General features: G+C 54.1%; 1 protein-coding gene across 2 annotated transcripts in view; it reads left to right on the plus strand.

Annotated features, from left to right (window-relative positions):
* Positions 1-13,471: 13,471 nt before the first annotated feature.
* The window catches only part of iqgap1 (IQ motif containing GTPase activating protein 1), a 164,216-nt gene continuing 160,772 nt past the window's right edge, over positions 13,472-16,915 (plus strand). The window contains exon 1 of one of the 2 annotated variants that reach the window (XM_072492698.1): positions 13,472-13,648. In XM_072492698.1, the coding sequence (XP_072348799.1) occupies positions 13,594-13,648 (55 nt within the window). In that variant the 5' untranslated portion in view covers positions 13,472-13,593. The remainder of the gene's footprint in view (positions 13,649-16,915) is intronic. The other variant, XM_072492699.1, reaches the window with a different exon arrangement.

Genomic DNA, 16,915 nt, shown 5'->3' on the forward strand with positions numbered 1-16,915 from the left:
CAGCCAGTCCGGCATTGGGGCGGTGCTCCTACAGCGGGATGACACTGCGTCATGGGCCCCGGTCGCCTATGCCTCGCGGGCCATGACCCCCACAGAACAGCGCTTCGCGCAGATCGAAAATAAGTGCCTGGGCTTGCTAACCGGGTTAGACAAGTTCCATGACTATGTGTATGGTCTCCCCCGGTTTACCGTTGAGACGGACCACCGCCCCCTGGTCAGCATCATTAATAAGGATCTAAACGAGATGACCCCTCGCCTCCAGCGCATCCTACTTAAAGTTAGGAGGTATGACTTCCAACTGGTCTACACCCCGGGTAAGGACCTTCTCATTGTGGATGCCCTATCCAGAGCAGTGAGCACGCCGCCAGATTCGGAGGGGTTCGTGTGTCAGGTCGAGGCGCAGGTGGCTTTCACATCGGCAAATCTGCCAGCTGACGACTCCAGTCTGGCCCGTATTCGCGGGGAGACTGCGGCTGACCCCCTTCTACAACGGGTGATGCGTCACATAACGGGAGGGTGGCTCAAAGGGCAGTGCCCGCAGTTCTACAATGTCGGAGACGACTTGGCCGTCATTGATGGTGTCCTTCTAAAGCTGGACCGTATTGTGATTCCGCACAGCATGCACAAGCTGGTCCTCGACCAACTACACGAAGGCCATCTGGGGTTCGAGAAGTGCAGACGGAGGGCCCGAGAGGCGGTATACTCGACGGGCATCAGTGATGGCATTGCCAATATGGTGCTCAACTGCCCCACCTGCCAAAGGTTTCAACCGGCGCAACCTCCTGAAACGCTTCTGCCCCATGAGCTGGTGACGTCCCCCTGGCCGAAGGTGGGTGTGGACCTCTTTCACGCGCTCGGCAGGGACTATGTCATAATCGTTGATTACTTCTCCAACTATCTGAAGGTCATACACCTGCACGATTTGACATTGTCCGCTGTCATAAGGGCCTGCAAAGACACCTTCGCTCGCCGCGGCATTCTGATGACTGTCATGTCGGACAATGGGCCCTGTTTCGCCAGCCAGGAATGGTCGTCCTTTGCTGCTTCGTACGGCTTCACACACGTGACGTCCAGCCCTCTGCATCCCCAGTCCAATGGAAAGGCCGAGAAGGGCGTTCACATCGTCAAGCGGCTCCTCTGCAAGGCTGCTGATGCCAGAACGGATTTCTGCCTAGCCCTGCTAGCCTATCGCTCGGCCCCACTAGCCACTGGCCTCTCACCAGCCCAGCTGTTGATGGGTCGCGCCCTCAGGACCACTGTGCCTTCCATTCTGGCACCCACAACCAACCATGCTCCGGTACTACACAGAAGGCAACTGCAGCGCAGTCGCCAGAAGAGGGCATATGACACACGGGCAACTGATCCTCCCGCCCTGGCCCCTGGAGACGAAGTCCGCATCCACCTACCAGAAGGTGGCTGGTCAGCACCTGCCGAAGTTCTCCGATGTGTGGCTCCCCGCTCGTTCCTGGTTCGCATGCCTGATGGATCCATTCGTCGGCGCAATCGCCGGGCTCTTCGCCTACTTCCACGCTCTCTACGGGACCTTACACCGACACCGCACCCTCCTGTTGTTCCTGACATCGACTTCGTGGAGCTGCCTGCCACCATGCCCCTGCCGTTGTCGCCCGTGGCCAGGCCCATTCCTCAGCCGGTGGTTCCAGACCTACCCTTGAGGCGGTCAACCCGAATTCGTCGCCCACCTACTAGACTGGACTTATGAGAATGCTTGTACATTGAACTCATACTACCACTGTGTTAACATGTTTATGTTCTTATCGTTACAGGAATTTGTTTGATCATTCAACCGTCCTTTGTTTATGGTACAACCTCGTTGTTATGTCGCACCCAACATCGCCCCTTGTATATAGTTTAGCCCCATGTACATGCTGTAAATATTGCACACACACACATTTAGCTACACTCAGTACACATCTCTATTTATGACCACGTAGGTACATGTTCTTGTTAAAAAAAGGGGGGATGTCATGATATTCAGGTACACATCATAGCACATACATACATACTGATGGACAGATCAACGGACCAATCAACACACACAACACGACAGCCAATCACAGGCAAGAGCATACACAGTACAAAACAGGAAACACGACACTTCCTGGGCACTCAAGCAGGAGACGGCTCAGGGCACAGAGCTCATTGCCGGCCACTCAGACATCCACCACGTGCTGAGTGCCACCACAGGATAGAATTAGGAATAGGTCCACAGAATCAAGGGTCATGATCGAACCTCAGTAAACAGTTTACCAATGTGAATAGATGTTTGAAATAAAACCAGGTTGTACCATTCGCAACCGTGTTGGTTCACCCAACACTTCAGGTGACCCTTGACTGCCCACTGAAAAGACACAGCAAGCCACTCAATTGTACTCAAGAAGTTGCTTTTGCACACCTGGAGGGCAATAAATGCCGGCCTTGCCAAAGAATAGCCACCGCCAGTGAATGATTTTCTTTCTAAAAACCTGGAATCTTCCTGTTCGTGCGGCTCAGCTTCTCACAGAGCAGCGCATTTACCAATGGAGCCATCAGCTACACGGCCCTGCACCAAAAGGACGGCTGTCCATCCGAGAGGAAACACCAGGCTGTTTCGCGGACGCCGCCATAGTTAAATCTTGGTGAAAATGGGTGATTCGTGTTTAACTCACAGTGACGTGCGATGAGTGCAGGTTTCTAGTATTGAGCTGCAGGCTTGGAAATTTCAGATTGAAATGAAAATCGCTTATTGTCACAAGTAGGCTTCAAATGAAGTTACTGTGAAAAGCCCCTAGTCGCCACATTCCGGCGCCTGTTCGGGGAGGCTGGTACGGGAATTGAACCCGTGCTGCTGGCCTGCCTGGGTCTGCTTTCAAAGCCAGCGATTTAGCCCAGTGTGCTAACCCAGCGCCTGGAATCAGAGGCCTGCTTGCAGCTGGGCCTAGTCAATAGAATCAGCGACTCCTAAGATAATTTCATGTGAGGGTAAGGCAGTTTCATTTGCTTTTCTCACACTTTGTAACTAATGTGCAATTACATCCCCCGATGAAACAAATCTCAAAGCAAAAATGTCACTTCAATGCAAACCAAGATTAAATTTCCCCACGGACACGGGCCTTCCTCAGCTCCACAGCCAAGTGACAATTCTTAGCGGTGAATTTTCACACAACACAGATGAGGGGTAGTGCGATTATAAGTATTGTGGGTAGTATTATGTAAATACATGGTAGATACAAACAGTCTCTTCGGTCCATCAGGGATCTAAAACAGGTCTTTGATCGAAAGTGAAAATGTAAGAGATTTAGAGCAAGAGAAGCTTCTCCACCCAAAGACTTGTGAGGCTGTCAAATTCACTCCCAAATTAGTAGTTGAGACAGAAAGATCTACAATCCGACTGGCTCGGTGAATGAAGGAACACAGGAACTCGTAACCCCAGGAAAATGTATGAAGGTTTCCTTGCTCACGCGGAGAGTGAAAGCTGACATGGACTGATTGGCTCAAATGGCCTCTTTTCATGTTGCAGCTTCTATGTTATGCGTGGGGTAAGTTAAAGTGAGCCCAAGTGTCAGCAGATTGCAGGGGACGGTGCACTGACTTCCAGCCGTAGATGGCAACCAAAGGCAGAAAGTGACTGCTGTGCCCAATTACCTGATGCATTGACTTAACAGAACCACAGGGAGGAGCTGTCCTCCAGATCATTCACTGTTCTTCAGTTTGTCATTTTACAACAACAACTGCAACTTTATTTAAATAGCACCTTTAAAGCAATACAATCTCCTAAAAGAGACTTTGTGAGACAAATATGACATGGCGCCCAATTCAGCAGGTGACCAAACACTTGGCCAAAGAGGTAGATTTAAAAACTGTCTTGAAGGAGGAGAGAGTGGTGGAAAAGGGAATTCTGGGGCGGCACGGTGGCGCAGTGGTTAGCACTGCTGCCTCACGCCGCTGAGGACCCGGGTACGATCCCGGACCCGGGTCACTGTCCGTGTGGAGTTTGCACATTCTCCCCGTGTCTGCGTGGGTCTCACCCCCACAACCCAAAGATGTGCAGGCTAGGTGGATTGGCCACGCTAAATTGCCCCTTAATTGGAAAAAAAGAATTGGGTACGTTAAATTTTTTAAAAACTTGTATTGGAGTAAGTGCAGGACCCAATTTGTACACAGAAAACTCCCACCAACAGCCATGTGACAATACCTGATAATCTGTGAGAAATTGACTGAGGGACAGATTTTAACCAGGTTTCTGGAGATAATCTGCTCTTCTTTGAAATGAAATGAAAATCGCTTATTGTCACAAGTAGGCTTCAAATGAAGTTACTGTGAAAAGCCCCTTCTTTGAAATTCTTTGAATATTCTTTGAAATATTGCTGTGGAATCTGCATCCACTGGTACTTCACTATCGTATTAGCCTTGATCTTTTTTATTTCACTGGTGTGAGACTTGAACTCAGAGGTGGCAGTGCTGGTGTTGAACCACAGGCACAGCCAGTGAATAGCTGCTCTCGCTGTTGGCCAGCTGAGCAGTTCGGAATATCTCACAGACGTAAATGGAGAAGGGACACTGTGGGTGAGGAGAAAACGTCCCAACATGCGTTTGGTGTGTTGAACTTGCATCGTGGAAGTCCGGACTTTGGTAGCAAGGGCATTTCCGAATCACACGTAGCCCATGTGCTTTGGCACATTCAAGATTCTAGTTCCAGATTCTCTTCAGGTTAACATGCAGGTTCGGTCGGCAGTTAGGAAGGCAAATGCAATGTTAACATTCATGTCGAGAGGGCTAGAATACAAGACCAGGGATGTATTTCTGAGGCTGTGCAAGGCTCTGGTCAGACCCCACTTGGAATATTGTGAGCAGTTTTGGGACCCGTATCTAAGAAAAGATATTCTGGGGGCAGCAGGGCGGCGCAGTGGTTAGCATTGCTGCCTCACAGCACCGAGGTCCCGGGTTCAATCCTGGCCCCGGGTCACTGTCCGTGTGGAGTTTGCACATTCTCCCCGTGTTTGCGTGGGTCTCACCTCCCACAACCCAAAGATGTGCAGGGCAGGTGGATTGGCCACGCCAAATTGCCCTTAATTGGAAAAAAAGGATTGGGTACTCTAAATTTAATAAAAATGGAAGGATGTTCTGGCCTTGGAAAGGGTCCAAAGGAGGTTCACAAGAATGATCCGTGGAATGAGCAGCTGTCATAGGAACGGTTGAGGACTCTGGGTCTGTACTCGTTGGAGTTTAGAAGGATATGGGGGGATCTTATTGAAACTTACAGGATACTGCGAGGCCTGGATAGAGTGGACGTGGAGAGGATGTTTCCACTAGTAGGAGAAACTAGAACTTGAGGGCACAGCCTCAGACGAAAGGGACGATCCTTTAAAACAGAGATGAGGAGGAATTTCTTCAGCCAGAGGGTGGTGAATCTGTGGAACTCTTTACCGCAGAAGGCTGTGGAGGCCAAATCACTGAGTGTCTTTAAGACGGAGGTAGATAGGTTCTTGATTAATAAGGGGATCAGGAGTTATGGGGAGAAGGCAGGAGAATGGGGATGAGAAAAATATCAGCCATGATTGAATGGTGGAGCAGACTCGATGGGCCGAGTGGCCTAATTCTGCTCCTATGTCTTATGGTCTTATGGCAATTCTGACCAACATCAACTCACATTTTTAAATGATTTATTCACTAATTGACACTCTTGTGCGCCTGGCTTTTTGGATGGGGTGCTGTCGTATGAGTGAACAAGTCCTAAAGCCGGACCCTATAGCCGGAACGTTCAGTGGTATGATTTCCCACGGCAGTGGCTGTTCGCCACTGCCAGGTTCTTCCAGTCCTGCTCCTCCTGCTCGATGGTAATCTGTATGGTCCACCCGTCCCAGCGCCAGGCAACCCCAGCCCCGGGGGCGGGTGGGTGACTTCGTCAGGGCCGGGAAATCCCATCCCGAGATCTATCAGTCTCAGATATCAGAGCGTGGATTTGGTTTTTTTTATTCATTCACAAAATATGGGCGTCTCGGGCAAGGCTGGCATTTGTTGCTCATCCCTGATTATCCTTGAGAAGATATCGTCGAGCCACCTTCTTGAGCCGCTGCACTCCAGCTGGTTGGCAGTCTGACACAACTCTGAGTGACTTCCTGGGCCACTGCAGAGGTCGTTAATGATCAATCACATTGTTGTGGATCTGAATCAGGTGGAGGCCCAACGGGACGGCAGGTTTCAAACAAAGAACAAAGAACAAAGAAATGTACAGCACAGGAACAGGCCCTTCGGCCCTCCAAGCCCGTGCCGACCATACTGCCCGACTAAACTACAATCTTCTACACTTCCTGGGTCCGTATCCTTCTATTCCCATCCTATTCATATATTTGTCAAGATGCCCCTTAAATGTCCCTATCGTCCCTGCCTCCACTACCTCCTCCGGTAGTGAGTTCCAGGCACCCACTACCCTCTGCGTAAAAAACTTGCCTCGTACATCTACTCTAAACTTTGCCCCTCTCACCTTAAACCTATGCCCCCTAGTAATTGACCCCTCTACCCTGGGGAAAAGCCCCTGACTATCCACTCTGTCTATGCCCCTCATAATTTTGTATACCTCTATCAGGTCGCCCCTCAACCTCCTTCGTTCCAGTGAGAACAAACCGAGTTTATTCAATCGCTCCTCATAGCTTATGCCCTCCATACCAGGCAACATTCTGGTAAATCTCTTCTGCACCCTCTCTAAAGCCTCCACATCCTTCTGGTAGTGTGGCGACCAGAATTGAACACTATACTCCAAGTGTGGCCTAACTAAGGTTCTATACAGCTGCAACATGACTTGCCAATTCTTATACTCAATGCCCCGGCCAATGAAGGCAAGCATGCCGTATGCCTTCTTGACTACCTTCTCCACCTGTGTAGCCCCTTTCAATGACCTGTGGACCTGTACTCCTAGATCTCTTTGACTTTCAATACTCTTGAGGGTTCTACCATTCACTGTATATTCCCTACCTGCATTAGCCCTTCCAAAATGCATTACCTCACATTTGTCCAGGTTAAACTCCATCTGCCATCTCTCCGCCCAAGTCTCCAGACAATCTAAATCCTGCTGTATCCTCAGACAGTCCTCATCGCTATCCGCAATTCCACCAACCTTTGTGTCGTCTGCAAACTTACTAATCAGACCAGTTACATTTTCCTCCAAATCATTTATATATACTACAAAGAGCAAAGGTCCCAGCACTGATCCCTGTGGAACACCACTGGTCACAGCCCTCCAATTAGAAAAGCATCCCTCCATTGCTACCCTCTGCCTTCTATGGCCTAGCCAGTTCTGTATCCACCTTGCCAGTTCACCCCTGATCCCGTGTGACTTCACCTTTTGTACTAGTCTACCATGAGGGACCTTGTCAAAGGCCTTACTGAAGTCCATATAGACAACATCTACTGCCCTACCTGCATCAATCATCTTAGTGACCTCCTCGAAAAACTCTATCAAGTTAGTGAGACACGACCTCCCCTTCACAAAACCGTGCTGCCTCTCACTAATACGTCCATTTGCTTCCAAATGGGAGTAGATCCTGTCTCGAAGAATTCTCTCCAGTAATTTCCCTACCACTGAAGTAAGGCTCACCGGCCTGTAGTTCCCGGGATTATCCCTGCCACCCTTCTTAAACAGAGGAACAACATTGGCTATTCTCCAGTCCTCCGGGACATCCCCTGAAGACAGCGAGGATCCAAAGATTTCTGTCAAGGCCTCAGCAATTTCCTCTCCAGCCTCCTTCAGTATTCTGGGGTAGATCCCATCCGGCCCTGGGGACTTATCTACCTTAATATTTTTTAAGACACCCAACACCTCGTCTTTTTGGATCACAATGTGACCCAGGCTATCTACACCCCCTTCTCCAGACTCAACATCTACCAATTCCTTCTCTTTGGTGAATACTGATGCAAAGTATTCATTTAGTACCTCGCCCATTTCCTCTGGCTCCACACATAGATTCCCTTGCCTATCCTTCAGTGGGCCAACCCTTTCCCTGGCTACCCTCTTGCTTTTTATGTAAGTGTAAAAAGCCTTGGGATTTTCCTTAACCCTATTTGCCAATGACTTTTCATGACCCCTTCTAGCCCTCCTGACTCCCTGCTTAAGTTCCTTCCTACTTTCCTTATATGCCACACAGGCTTCGTCTGTTCCCAGCCTTTTAGCCCTGACAAATGCCTCCTTTTTCTTTTTGACGAGGCCTACAATATCATTCGTCATCCAAGGTTCCCGAAAATTGCCGTATTTGTCTTTCTTCCTCACAGGAACATGCCTGTCCTGTATTCCTATCAACTGACACTTGAAAGCCTCCCACATGTCAGATGTTGATTTGCCCTCAAACATCCGCCCCCAATCTATGCTCTTCAGTTCCCGCCTAATATTGTTATAATTAGCCTTCCCCCAATTTAGCACATTCATCCTTGGACCACTCTTATCCTTGTCCACCAGTACTTTAAAACTTACTGCATTGTGGTCACTGTTACCGAAATGCTCCCCTACTGAAACATCTACCACCTGGCCGGGCTCATTCCCCAATACCAGGTCCAGTACCGCCTCTTCCCTAGTTGGACTGTTTACATATTGTTTTAAGAAGCCCTCCTGGATGCTCCTTACAAACTCTGCCCCGTCTAAGCCCCTGGCACTAAGTGAGTCCCAGTCAATATTGGGGAAGTTGAAGTCTCCCATCACCACAACCCTGTTGTTTTTACTCTTTTCCAAAATCTGTCTACCTATCTGCTCCTCTATCTCCCGCTGGCTGTTGGGAGGCCTGTAGTATACCCCCAACATTGTGACTGCACCCTTCTTATTCCTGATCTCTACCCATATAGCCTCACTGCCCTCTGAGGTGTCCTCTCGCTGTATAGCTGTGATACTCTCCTGAACAAGTAGCGCAACTCCGCCTCCCCTTTTACATCCCCCTCTATCCCGCCTGAAACATCTAAATCCTGGAACGTTTAGCTGCCAATCCTGCCCTTCCCTCAACCAGGTCTCTGTAATGGCAACAACATCATAGTTCCAAGTAGTAATCCAAGCTCTAAGTTCATCTGCCTTACCCGTAATGCTCCTTGCATTAAAACATATGCACTTCAGGCCACCAGACCCGCTGTGTTCAGCAACTTCTCCCCGTCTGCTCTGCCTCAGAGCCACACTGTCCATATTCCCTAGTTCTCCCTCAACGCTCTCACCTTCTGACCTATTGCTCCCGTGCCCACCCCCCTGCCATACTAGTTTAAACCCTCCCGTGTGACACTAGCAAATCTCGCGGCCAGGATATTTATGCCTCTCCGGTTTAGATGCAACCCGTCCATCTTATACAGGTCACACCTGCCCCGGAAGAGCTCCCAGTGGTCCAGATAACCGAAACCCTCCCTCCTACACCAGCTGTTTAGCCACGTGTTTGTCTGCTCTATCTTCCTATTTCTAGCCTCACTGGCACGTGGCACAGGGAGTAATCCCGAGATTACAACCCTCGAGGTCCTGTCTTTTAACTTTCTGCCTAGCTCCCTGAACTCCTGCTGCAGGACCTCATGCCTCTTCCTGCCTATGTCGTTAGTACCAATATGTACAACGACCTCTACCTGTTTGCCCTCCCCCTTCAGGATTCCCTCTACCCGTTCGGAGACATCCTGGACCCTGGCACCAGGGAGGCAACATACCATCCTGGAGTCTCTTTCACGTCCACAGAAGCGCCTATCTGTTCCCCTGACTATAGAGTCCCCTATAACTATTACTCTTCTGCGCTTTGACCCTCCCTTCTTCCCCAAACCTGATTAACAAATCAAACAGGATTTCAACAACAATCCAGTCATTCCATGGTCACTATTACTTTTTATTCCAGATTTGTTTAATTTTTTTATAATCTAGAGTACCCAATTCATTTGTTCCAATTAGGGGCTGTTTAGCACAGGGCTAAATCGCTGGCTTTGAAAGCAGACCAAGGCAGGCCAGCAGCACGGTTCAATTCCCGTACCAGCCTCCCCGAACAGGTGCCGGAATGTGGTGACTAGGGGCTTTTCACAGTAACTTCATTGAAGCCTACTTGTGACAATAAGTGATTTTCATTTCATCATTCAATTAAGGGGCAATTTAGTGTGGCCAATCCACCTACCCTACACATCTTTGGGTTGTGGGGGCGAAACCCACGCAAACACAGGGAGAATGTGCAAACTCCACACGGACAGTGACCCAGAGCCGGGATCGAACCTGGGACCTCGGCGCCGTGAGGCTGCAGTGCTAACCCACTGCGCCACCGTGCTGCCCTCAGATTTGTTTAACTAACTAAATTAAATACCTCCAGTTGCCATGGGGAGATTCGATTTTACATCCCCAGATTATTAGTCTGGCAATACAGCCACTGCTATCAAACCCTGTGGGATTTATGTGTGGCCCATATGAATTACTAATAATATAATTTAATAAGAAAAAGATCACCCTGCCCTCTCCCCCACGCGTCAGCTGGTTTTACACGGGTCCTGACCACTGAATAAGCCAACCAGCTGTAAGACCAGTGGATAAGGGAGAGGAGTGAGCAGCCTGATGTGTTGAATTGGATTGTCCGTGATATCAATAGCCCTTTGCACTGATAAATTTATCTTTACAGATTTTTTATCTTTTGGAATAAACACTCTCCTTCAACAAAATAAAATTCCCCTGAAATAAATCCACATTGACCCCCAAGCCCAAAACGACTCCTCTACGCAAGAGCAAGGGTGGCGGGGGAATAGAGAGTCCCTCTGAAGCCGACTCTGACCCATCACTCACCTCAAAGGAACTCCCTTTAAAATATAGTAAACCGGGGGCGGTATGGTGGCGCAGCGTTTAGCACTGCTGCCTCACGGCGCTGAGGACCTGGGTTCGATCCTGGTCCTGGATCTCTGTCCGTGTGGAGTTTGCACATTCTCCCCGTGTCTGTGTGGGTCTCAACCCCACAACCCAAAGATGTGCAGGTTAGGTGGATTGGCCGCGCTAAATTGCCTCTTAATTGGAAAATACATTGGGTACTCTAAATTTAAAAATAAATAAATAAAATACAGTAAACTGAAACAAAAGGGGCATTCTGTAACAGAAAGAAGGAGCAGGGGTCATAAATTCAGAATGGATTAGCAGTAAAGGTGGAGGAGCAGAACGAGGGGCAGAGATTAAACATTTTGGTTTCCTCTCTCCGTTTATCCCCAATATCTTCACCTCTCCAGGATGAGGTCTACAGGAGATTTTGTGTCTGGCAGAATGAGAGATTGGCTGACTCATAACATCACTTAGGCCGATTTATTATCTTTTACAACGTGAAGAGTGATCGGAAATGGATAAAACTGCACATCAAGCGAGCCAAATAAACCAATTTATTGGTTTATAATTGATCTCATCTCACTGCGATGCCCATTAGTTTAGGGGAGGCAGTGGAGTGAGTGGCGGTACTGCCGCTGGGGTCAGGAGACCTTGTGGCACAGTGGGTAACGCTCCTACCGCTGGTCCAGAAGCTCCAGGTTCGAGTCCAACGCCAGGACCTTTGGCTACTGAAGGAGCGTTCAATGCGGTTCAAAGGGCTGACAATCAGCTTAGGAATCTTTCTACTGCTTTCCCCAAAGGGTCAATAAACAGCATATGAGTGTGAAGATACACCAACAACAACTGTCACTCGCTTAGCAATCCTGAGCCCTAATGCTGGTGGAATTTGTATTAAATTAATAAAGTTGTTCTCAGTACTGGTGATCATCAAACTATCATTGATTATCTGTTTTATCTAGCCCTTTAGGGCAGGAAATCTGCTGTTCTTGGCTGGTCTGGCCTAGATGTGACTCCAGATCCTTGACTTGTCACTCAAATGGCCGAGGAAATCGCCCCGTCCAAGGGCAATGAAGGATGGGCAGCAAATGCTGCCTTACCAGGGGCACCCCCATCCCCTGAAAGAATTATTTTCTTTCAAAAGTATCTATGTGTCACGGGCGGCATGGTGGCACAGTGATTAGCACTGCTGCCTCACAGCACCAAGGGCCCAGGTTCGATCCCGGCCCTGGGTCACTGTGGAATTTGCACATTCTCCCCGTGTCTGCGTGGGTCTCACCCTCCACAATCCAAAGATGTGCAGGGTAGGTGGATTGGCCACGCTAAATTGCCCCCTAATCGGAAACAAAAAAGATAATTGGGGTACTCTAAAAGTGTCCATGTGCCAGATCACATTACCCAGAGCCCACACAATGGGTCTCACTGTTAAAATCCTCAAGGCTTTATTAAAGTTTTGGACAGTAAAAGTATATTCCTCATAGCAATAAAGGAGAGCATGCATTTATATAGCACCTGTAGGACCTCGTGATACCCCACCGTGCTGAACAGCCAATGAATTGCTATTTTGTGAAGTGTTGCCCTGCTGCAGTGTTCGGAAACAGCAGCCAAAAGGTGCTCACAGCAATGTAAACAGTAGTGGCTTAACAAGCAGATCATCCAGTTTCGGGATGTTGTTTGAGGGATACATATTAACACACACTTGAGGGGGGGGGGGGGGGGTGGGTATGTTTGAAATAATGCTACGGGCATCTTAACGTGGGAGACAGACAGGATCTCCCCATTCACACCATGGCACCTCCGACAGTGCAGTGGTCCGTCAAGATTACAATTCATTCTGAGACAGGTAGATGTTCTGGCTGCCAAGGATATGGGCAGGGATTACAGTACAGTACGGATAGAGTTTAACAAGATCCCTCTTAGGGTGGCACATAATTAGCACTGCTGCCTCATGGCGCCGAGGACCCGGGTTCGATCCCGGCCCCGGGTCACTGTCCGTGTGGAGTTTGCGCATTCTCCCCACGTCTGCGTGGGTCTCACCCGCACAGCCCAAAAAGACGTGGGAAGCACGATAGCACTGTGGCTAGCACTTCACAGCACCAGGGTCCCAGGTTCATTTCCCCGCTGGGTCACTGTCTGTGCGGAGTCTGCACGTCCTCCCCGTGAGTGCGTGGGTTTCCTCCGGGTGCTCCTGTTTCCTCCCACAATCCAAAGACGTGCAGGTTGGGTGGATTGGCCGTGATAAATTGCCCTTAGTGTCCAAAAAGGTTAGGCGGGGTTATTGGGTTACGGGGATAGGGTGGAAGTGAGGGCTTAAGTGGGTCGGTGCAGATTCGATGTGCTGGATGACCTCCTTCTGCACTGTATGTTCGATGTGCAGGGTAGGTGGGTTGGCCACGCTCTTTAACTGGGGGGTGGGGGGGGGGAATAATTGGATACTCTAAATTTAAAAAAACACGATCTGACTGAGGGCCGAATGATCTCCCCTTTCCCCTGGCCTTTCGCTCAAAACTTTGGACTTCCCACAACTTTCTGCTCAGATTTGCCAGCAGTGGATGGAAATGCAATCCACCTGGAGAGCAGTGAATGTCCTGAGTCACTGGGGGGGGGGACAGTGAAAGCAGAGTGGGTGCAGTACAGAGAAGCAGCAACAGAGGGAGCGTGAAGATGGGGAAGTCAGAGTGAAGCCTCACCCAGAACTGAGAGAGGAAACGCTGAGATCGCTGCAGAGACAGACAGAGAAGAGTGCAGCCACCCAGCCTGGTCGCCAGCGAACCCTCGCCCTGTCCTTTGTGGGGGTTTGGAGTGAGTTGAGGATGTCCACATCAGATGAAGCGGATGGGCTGGGAGCGGTCAGACCCCACTATGGCTGTAAGTACATCCAGCCTCCCCACTGAAACAGCCACACCTGGGGCAGGCAGCTCAGCAGGCAGGCCAACTTGTTCCGGGGTGGGGTGGGAGAAGCAGGCTAATGTTCAAAACTATTCAGCATCTTTTTATCATGGAGAGTGGGAGTTAGCAGCAGCAGTGTGTGTTTGGGGAGAGCCTTTCCCCTGAGGTCCGGTTTGTCCTGTGGGTTTTGGGTTGGGGAGGGGGGGAACCTGGGGGTTTGGGAGGAGGGTACCTGGGGGTTTGGGAGGAGGGTACCTGGGGGTTGGGGAGGGGGGGGTAAACCTTCCAGACACTGGATGGGAACTTTTTTTGTTTGTAACAAGTTGACAGCCAGCCTCCCTTTTCTCCTGCTTTCCAGCCCCCACATGCTGGGATCTTGCTGTGCATCTGAAGGCCCCCAAAGGGCGTGGTTTTCAGGGGGGCTGGCATGGGTTTTTGATGTTTGTGGAAGTGTTTAACCGGCCGGAATCTGGGAGCTGCTCCTTACAGATCATCAGTGGCTTAATCCCCCCCACGCCCCGTCTCACTGTGCCGCCCCTTCACCCTGTAACTTTCCACCCCCCCCCCCCCCCCCCATCACTCTGCCTCTCCCCCCCCCCCCTGTGCCTCACCCCCCCCCCCATCACTCTGCCTCTCCCCCCCCCTGTGCCTCACCCCCCCCCTCCCTGTGCCTCACCCCCCCCTCCCTGTGCCTCACCCCCCCCTCCCTGTGCCTCACCCCCCCCTCCCTGTGCCTCACCCCCCCCTCCCTGTGCCTCACCCCCCCCCCCTCCCTGTGCCTCACCCCCCCCCCTCCCTGTGCCTCACCCCCCCTCCCTGTGCCTCACCCCCCCCCGCCCTGTGCCTCACCCCCCCCCGCCCTGTGCCTCACCCCCCCCCTCCCTGTGCCTCACCCCCCCCCTCCCTGTGCCTCACCCCCCCTCCCTGTGCCTCACCCCCCCCCGTGCCTCACCCCCCCCGTGCCTCACCCCCCCCCCGTGCCTCACCCCCCCCTGTGCTTCACCCCCCCTCCCTGTGCCTCACCCCCCCTCCCTGTGCCTCACCCCCCCTCCCTGTGCCTCACCCCCCCCCCTGTGCCTCACCCCCCCCTCCCTGTGCCTCACCCCCCCTCCCTGTGCCTCACCCCCCCCTCCCTGTGCCTCACCCCCCCCGCCCTGTGCCTCACCCCCCCCTCCCTGTGCCTCCCCCCCCCCTCCCTGTGCCTCCCCCCCCCTCCCTGTGCCTCACCCCCCCTCCCTGTGCCTCACCCCCCCCGTGCCTCACCCCCCCCGTGCCTCACCCCCCCCGTGCCTCACCCCCCCCGTGCCTCACCCCCCCCGTGCCTCACCCCCCCCGTGCCTCACCCCCCCCGTGCCTCACCCCCCCCGTGCCTCACCCCCCCCTGTGCTTCACCCCCCCTCCCTGTGCCTCACCCCCCCTCCCTGTGCCTCACCCCCCCCCTGTGCCTCACCCCCCCCTCCCTGTGCCTCACCCCCCCCTCCCTGTGCCTCACCCCCCCCTCCCTGTGCCTCACCCCCCCCTCCCTGTGCCTCACCCCCCCCTCCCTGTGCCTCACCCCCCCCTCCCTGTGCCTCACCCCCCCCCTCCCTGTGCCTCACCCCCCCTCCCTGTGCCTCACCCCCCCTCCCTGTGCCTCACCCCCCCCTCCCTGTGCCTCACTCCCCCCCCTCCCTGTGCCTCACTCCCCCCCTCCCTGTGCCTCACTCCCCCCCCTCCCTGTGCCTCACCCCCCCTCCCTGTGCCTCACCCCCCCCTCCCTGTGCCTCACCCCCCCCTCCCTGTGCCTCAACCCCCCCTCCCTGTGCCTCACCCCCCCCCTCCCTGTGCCTCACCCCCCCCTCCCTGTGCCTCCCCCCCCCGTGCCTCACCCCCCCCGTGCCTCACCCCCCCCCGTGCCTCACCCCCCCCCGTGCCTCACCCCCCCCCCCGTGCCTCACCCCCCCCCCCGTGCCTCACCCCCCCCCTGAGCTTCACCCCCCCTCCCTGTGCCTCACCCCCCCCTCCCTGTGCCTCACCCCCCCCTCCCTGTGCCTCACCCCCCCCTCCCTGTGCCTCACCCCCCCCTCCCTGTGCCTCACCCCCCCCTCCCTGTGCCTCACCCCCCCCTCCCTGTGCCTCACCCCCCCCTCCCTGTGCCTCACCCCCCCCTCCCTGTGCCTCACCCCCCCCTCCCTGTGCCTCACCCCCCCCTCCCTGTGCCTCACCCCCCCCTCCCTGTGCCTCACCCCCCCCCTCCCTGTGCCTCACCCCCCCCTCCCTGTGCCTCACCCCCCCCCTCCCTGTGCCTCACCCCCCCTCCCTGTGCCTCACCCCCCCCTCCCTGTGCCTCACCCTCCCCTCCCTGTGCCTCACCCCCCCCTCCCTGTGCCTCACCCCCCCTCCCTGTGCCTCACCCCCCCCTCCCTGTGCCTCACCCCCCCCTCCCTGTGCCTCACCCCCCCCTCCCTGTGCCTCACCCCCCCCCTCCCTGTGCCTCACCGCCCCCCTCCCTGTGCCTCACCCCCCCCTCCCTGTGCCTCACCCCCCCCCTCCCTGTGCCTCACCCCCCCCCTCCCTGTGCCTCACCCCCCCCCTCCCTGTGCCTCACCCCCCCCCTCCCTGTGCCTCACCCCTCCCCTCCCTGTGCCTCACCCCCCCCCCTCCCTGTGCCTCACCCCCCCCTCCCTGTGCCTCACCCCCCCCTCCCTGTGCCTCACCCCCCCCTCCCTGTGCCTCACCCCTCCCCTCCCTGTGCCTCACCCCTCCCCTCCCTGTGCCTCACCCCTCCCCTCCCTGTGCCTCACCCCTCCCCTCCCTGTGCCTCACCCCCCCTCCCTGTGCCTCACCCCCCCTCCCTGTGCCTCACCCCCCCCTCCCTGTGCCTCACCCCCCCCCTCCCTGTGCCTCACCCCCACCTCCCTGTGCCTCACCCCCCCCCTGTGCCTCACCCCCCCTCCCTGTGCCTCACCCCCCCTCCCTGTGCCTCACCCCCCCCCTCCCTGTGCCTCACCCCCCCTCCCTGTGCCTCACCCCCCCTCCCTGTGCCTCACCCCCCCTCCCTGTGCCTCACCCCCCCCCCCTCCCTGTGCCTCACCCCCCCCCCTCCCTGTGCCTCACCCCCCCCTCCCTGTGCCTCACCCCCCCCTCCCTGTGCCTCACCCCCCCTCCCTGTGCCTCAGCCCCCCTCCCTGTGCCTCACCCCCCCTCCCTGTGCCTCACCCCCCCCTCCCTGTGCCTCACCCCCCCCCCTCCCCCCCTCCCTGTGCC

Source organism: Scyliorhinus torazame, chromosome 30, assembly GCF_047496885.1.
Source record: "Scyliorhinus torazame isolate Kashiwa2021f chromosome 30, sScyTor2.1, whole genome shotgun sequence".
NCBI classification, from domain to species: Eukaryota; Metazoa; Chordata; class Chondrichthyes; order Carcharhiniformes; family Scyliorhinidae; genus Scyliorhinus; species Scyliorhinus torazame.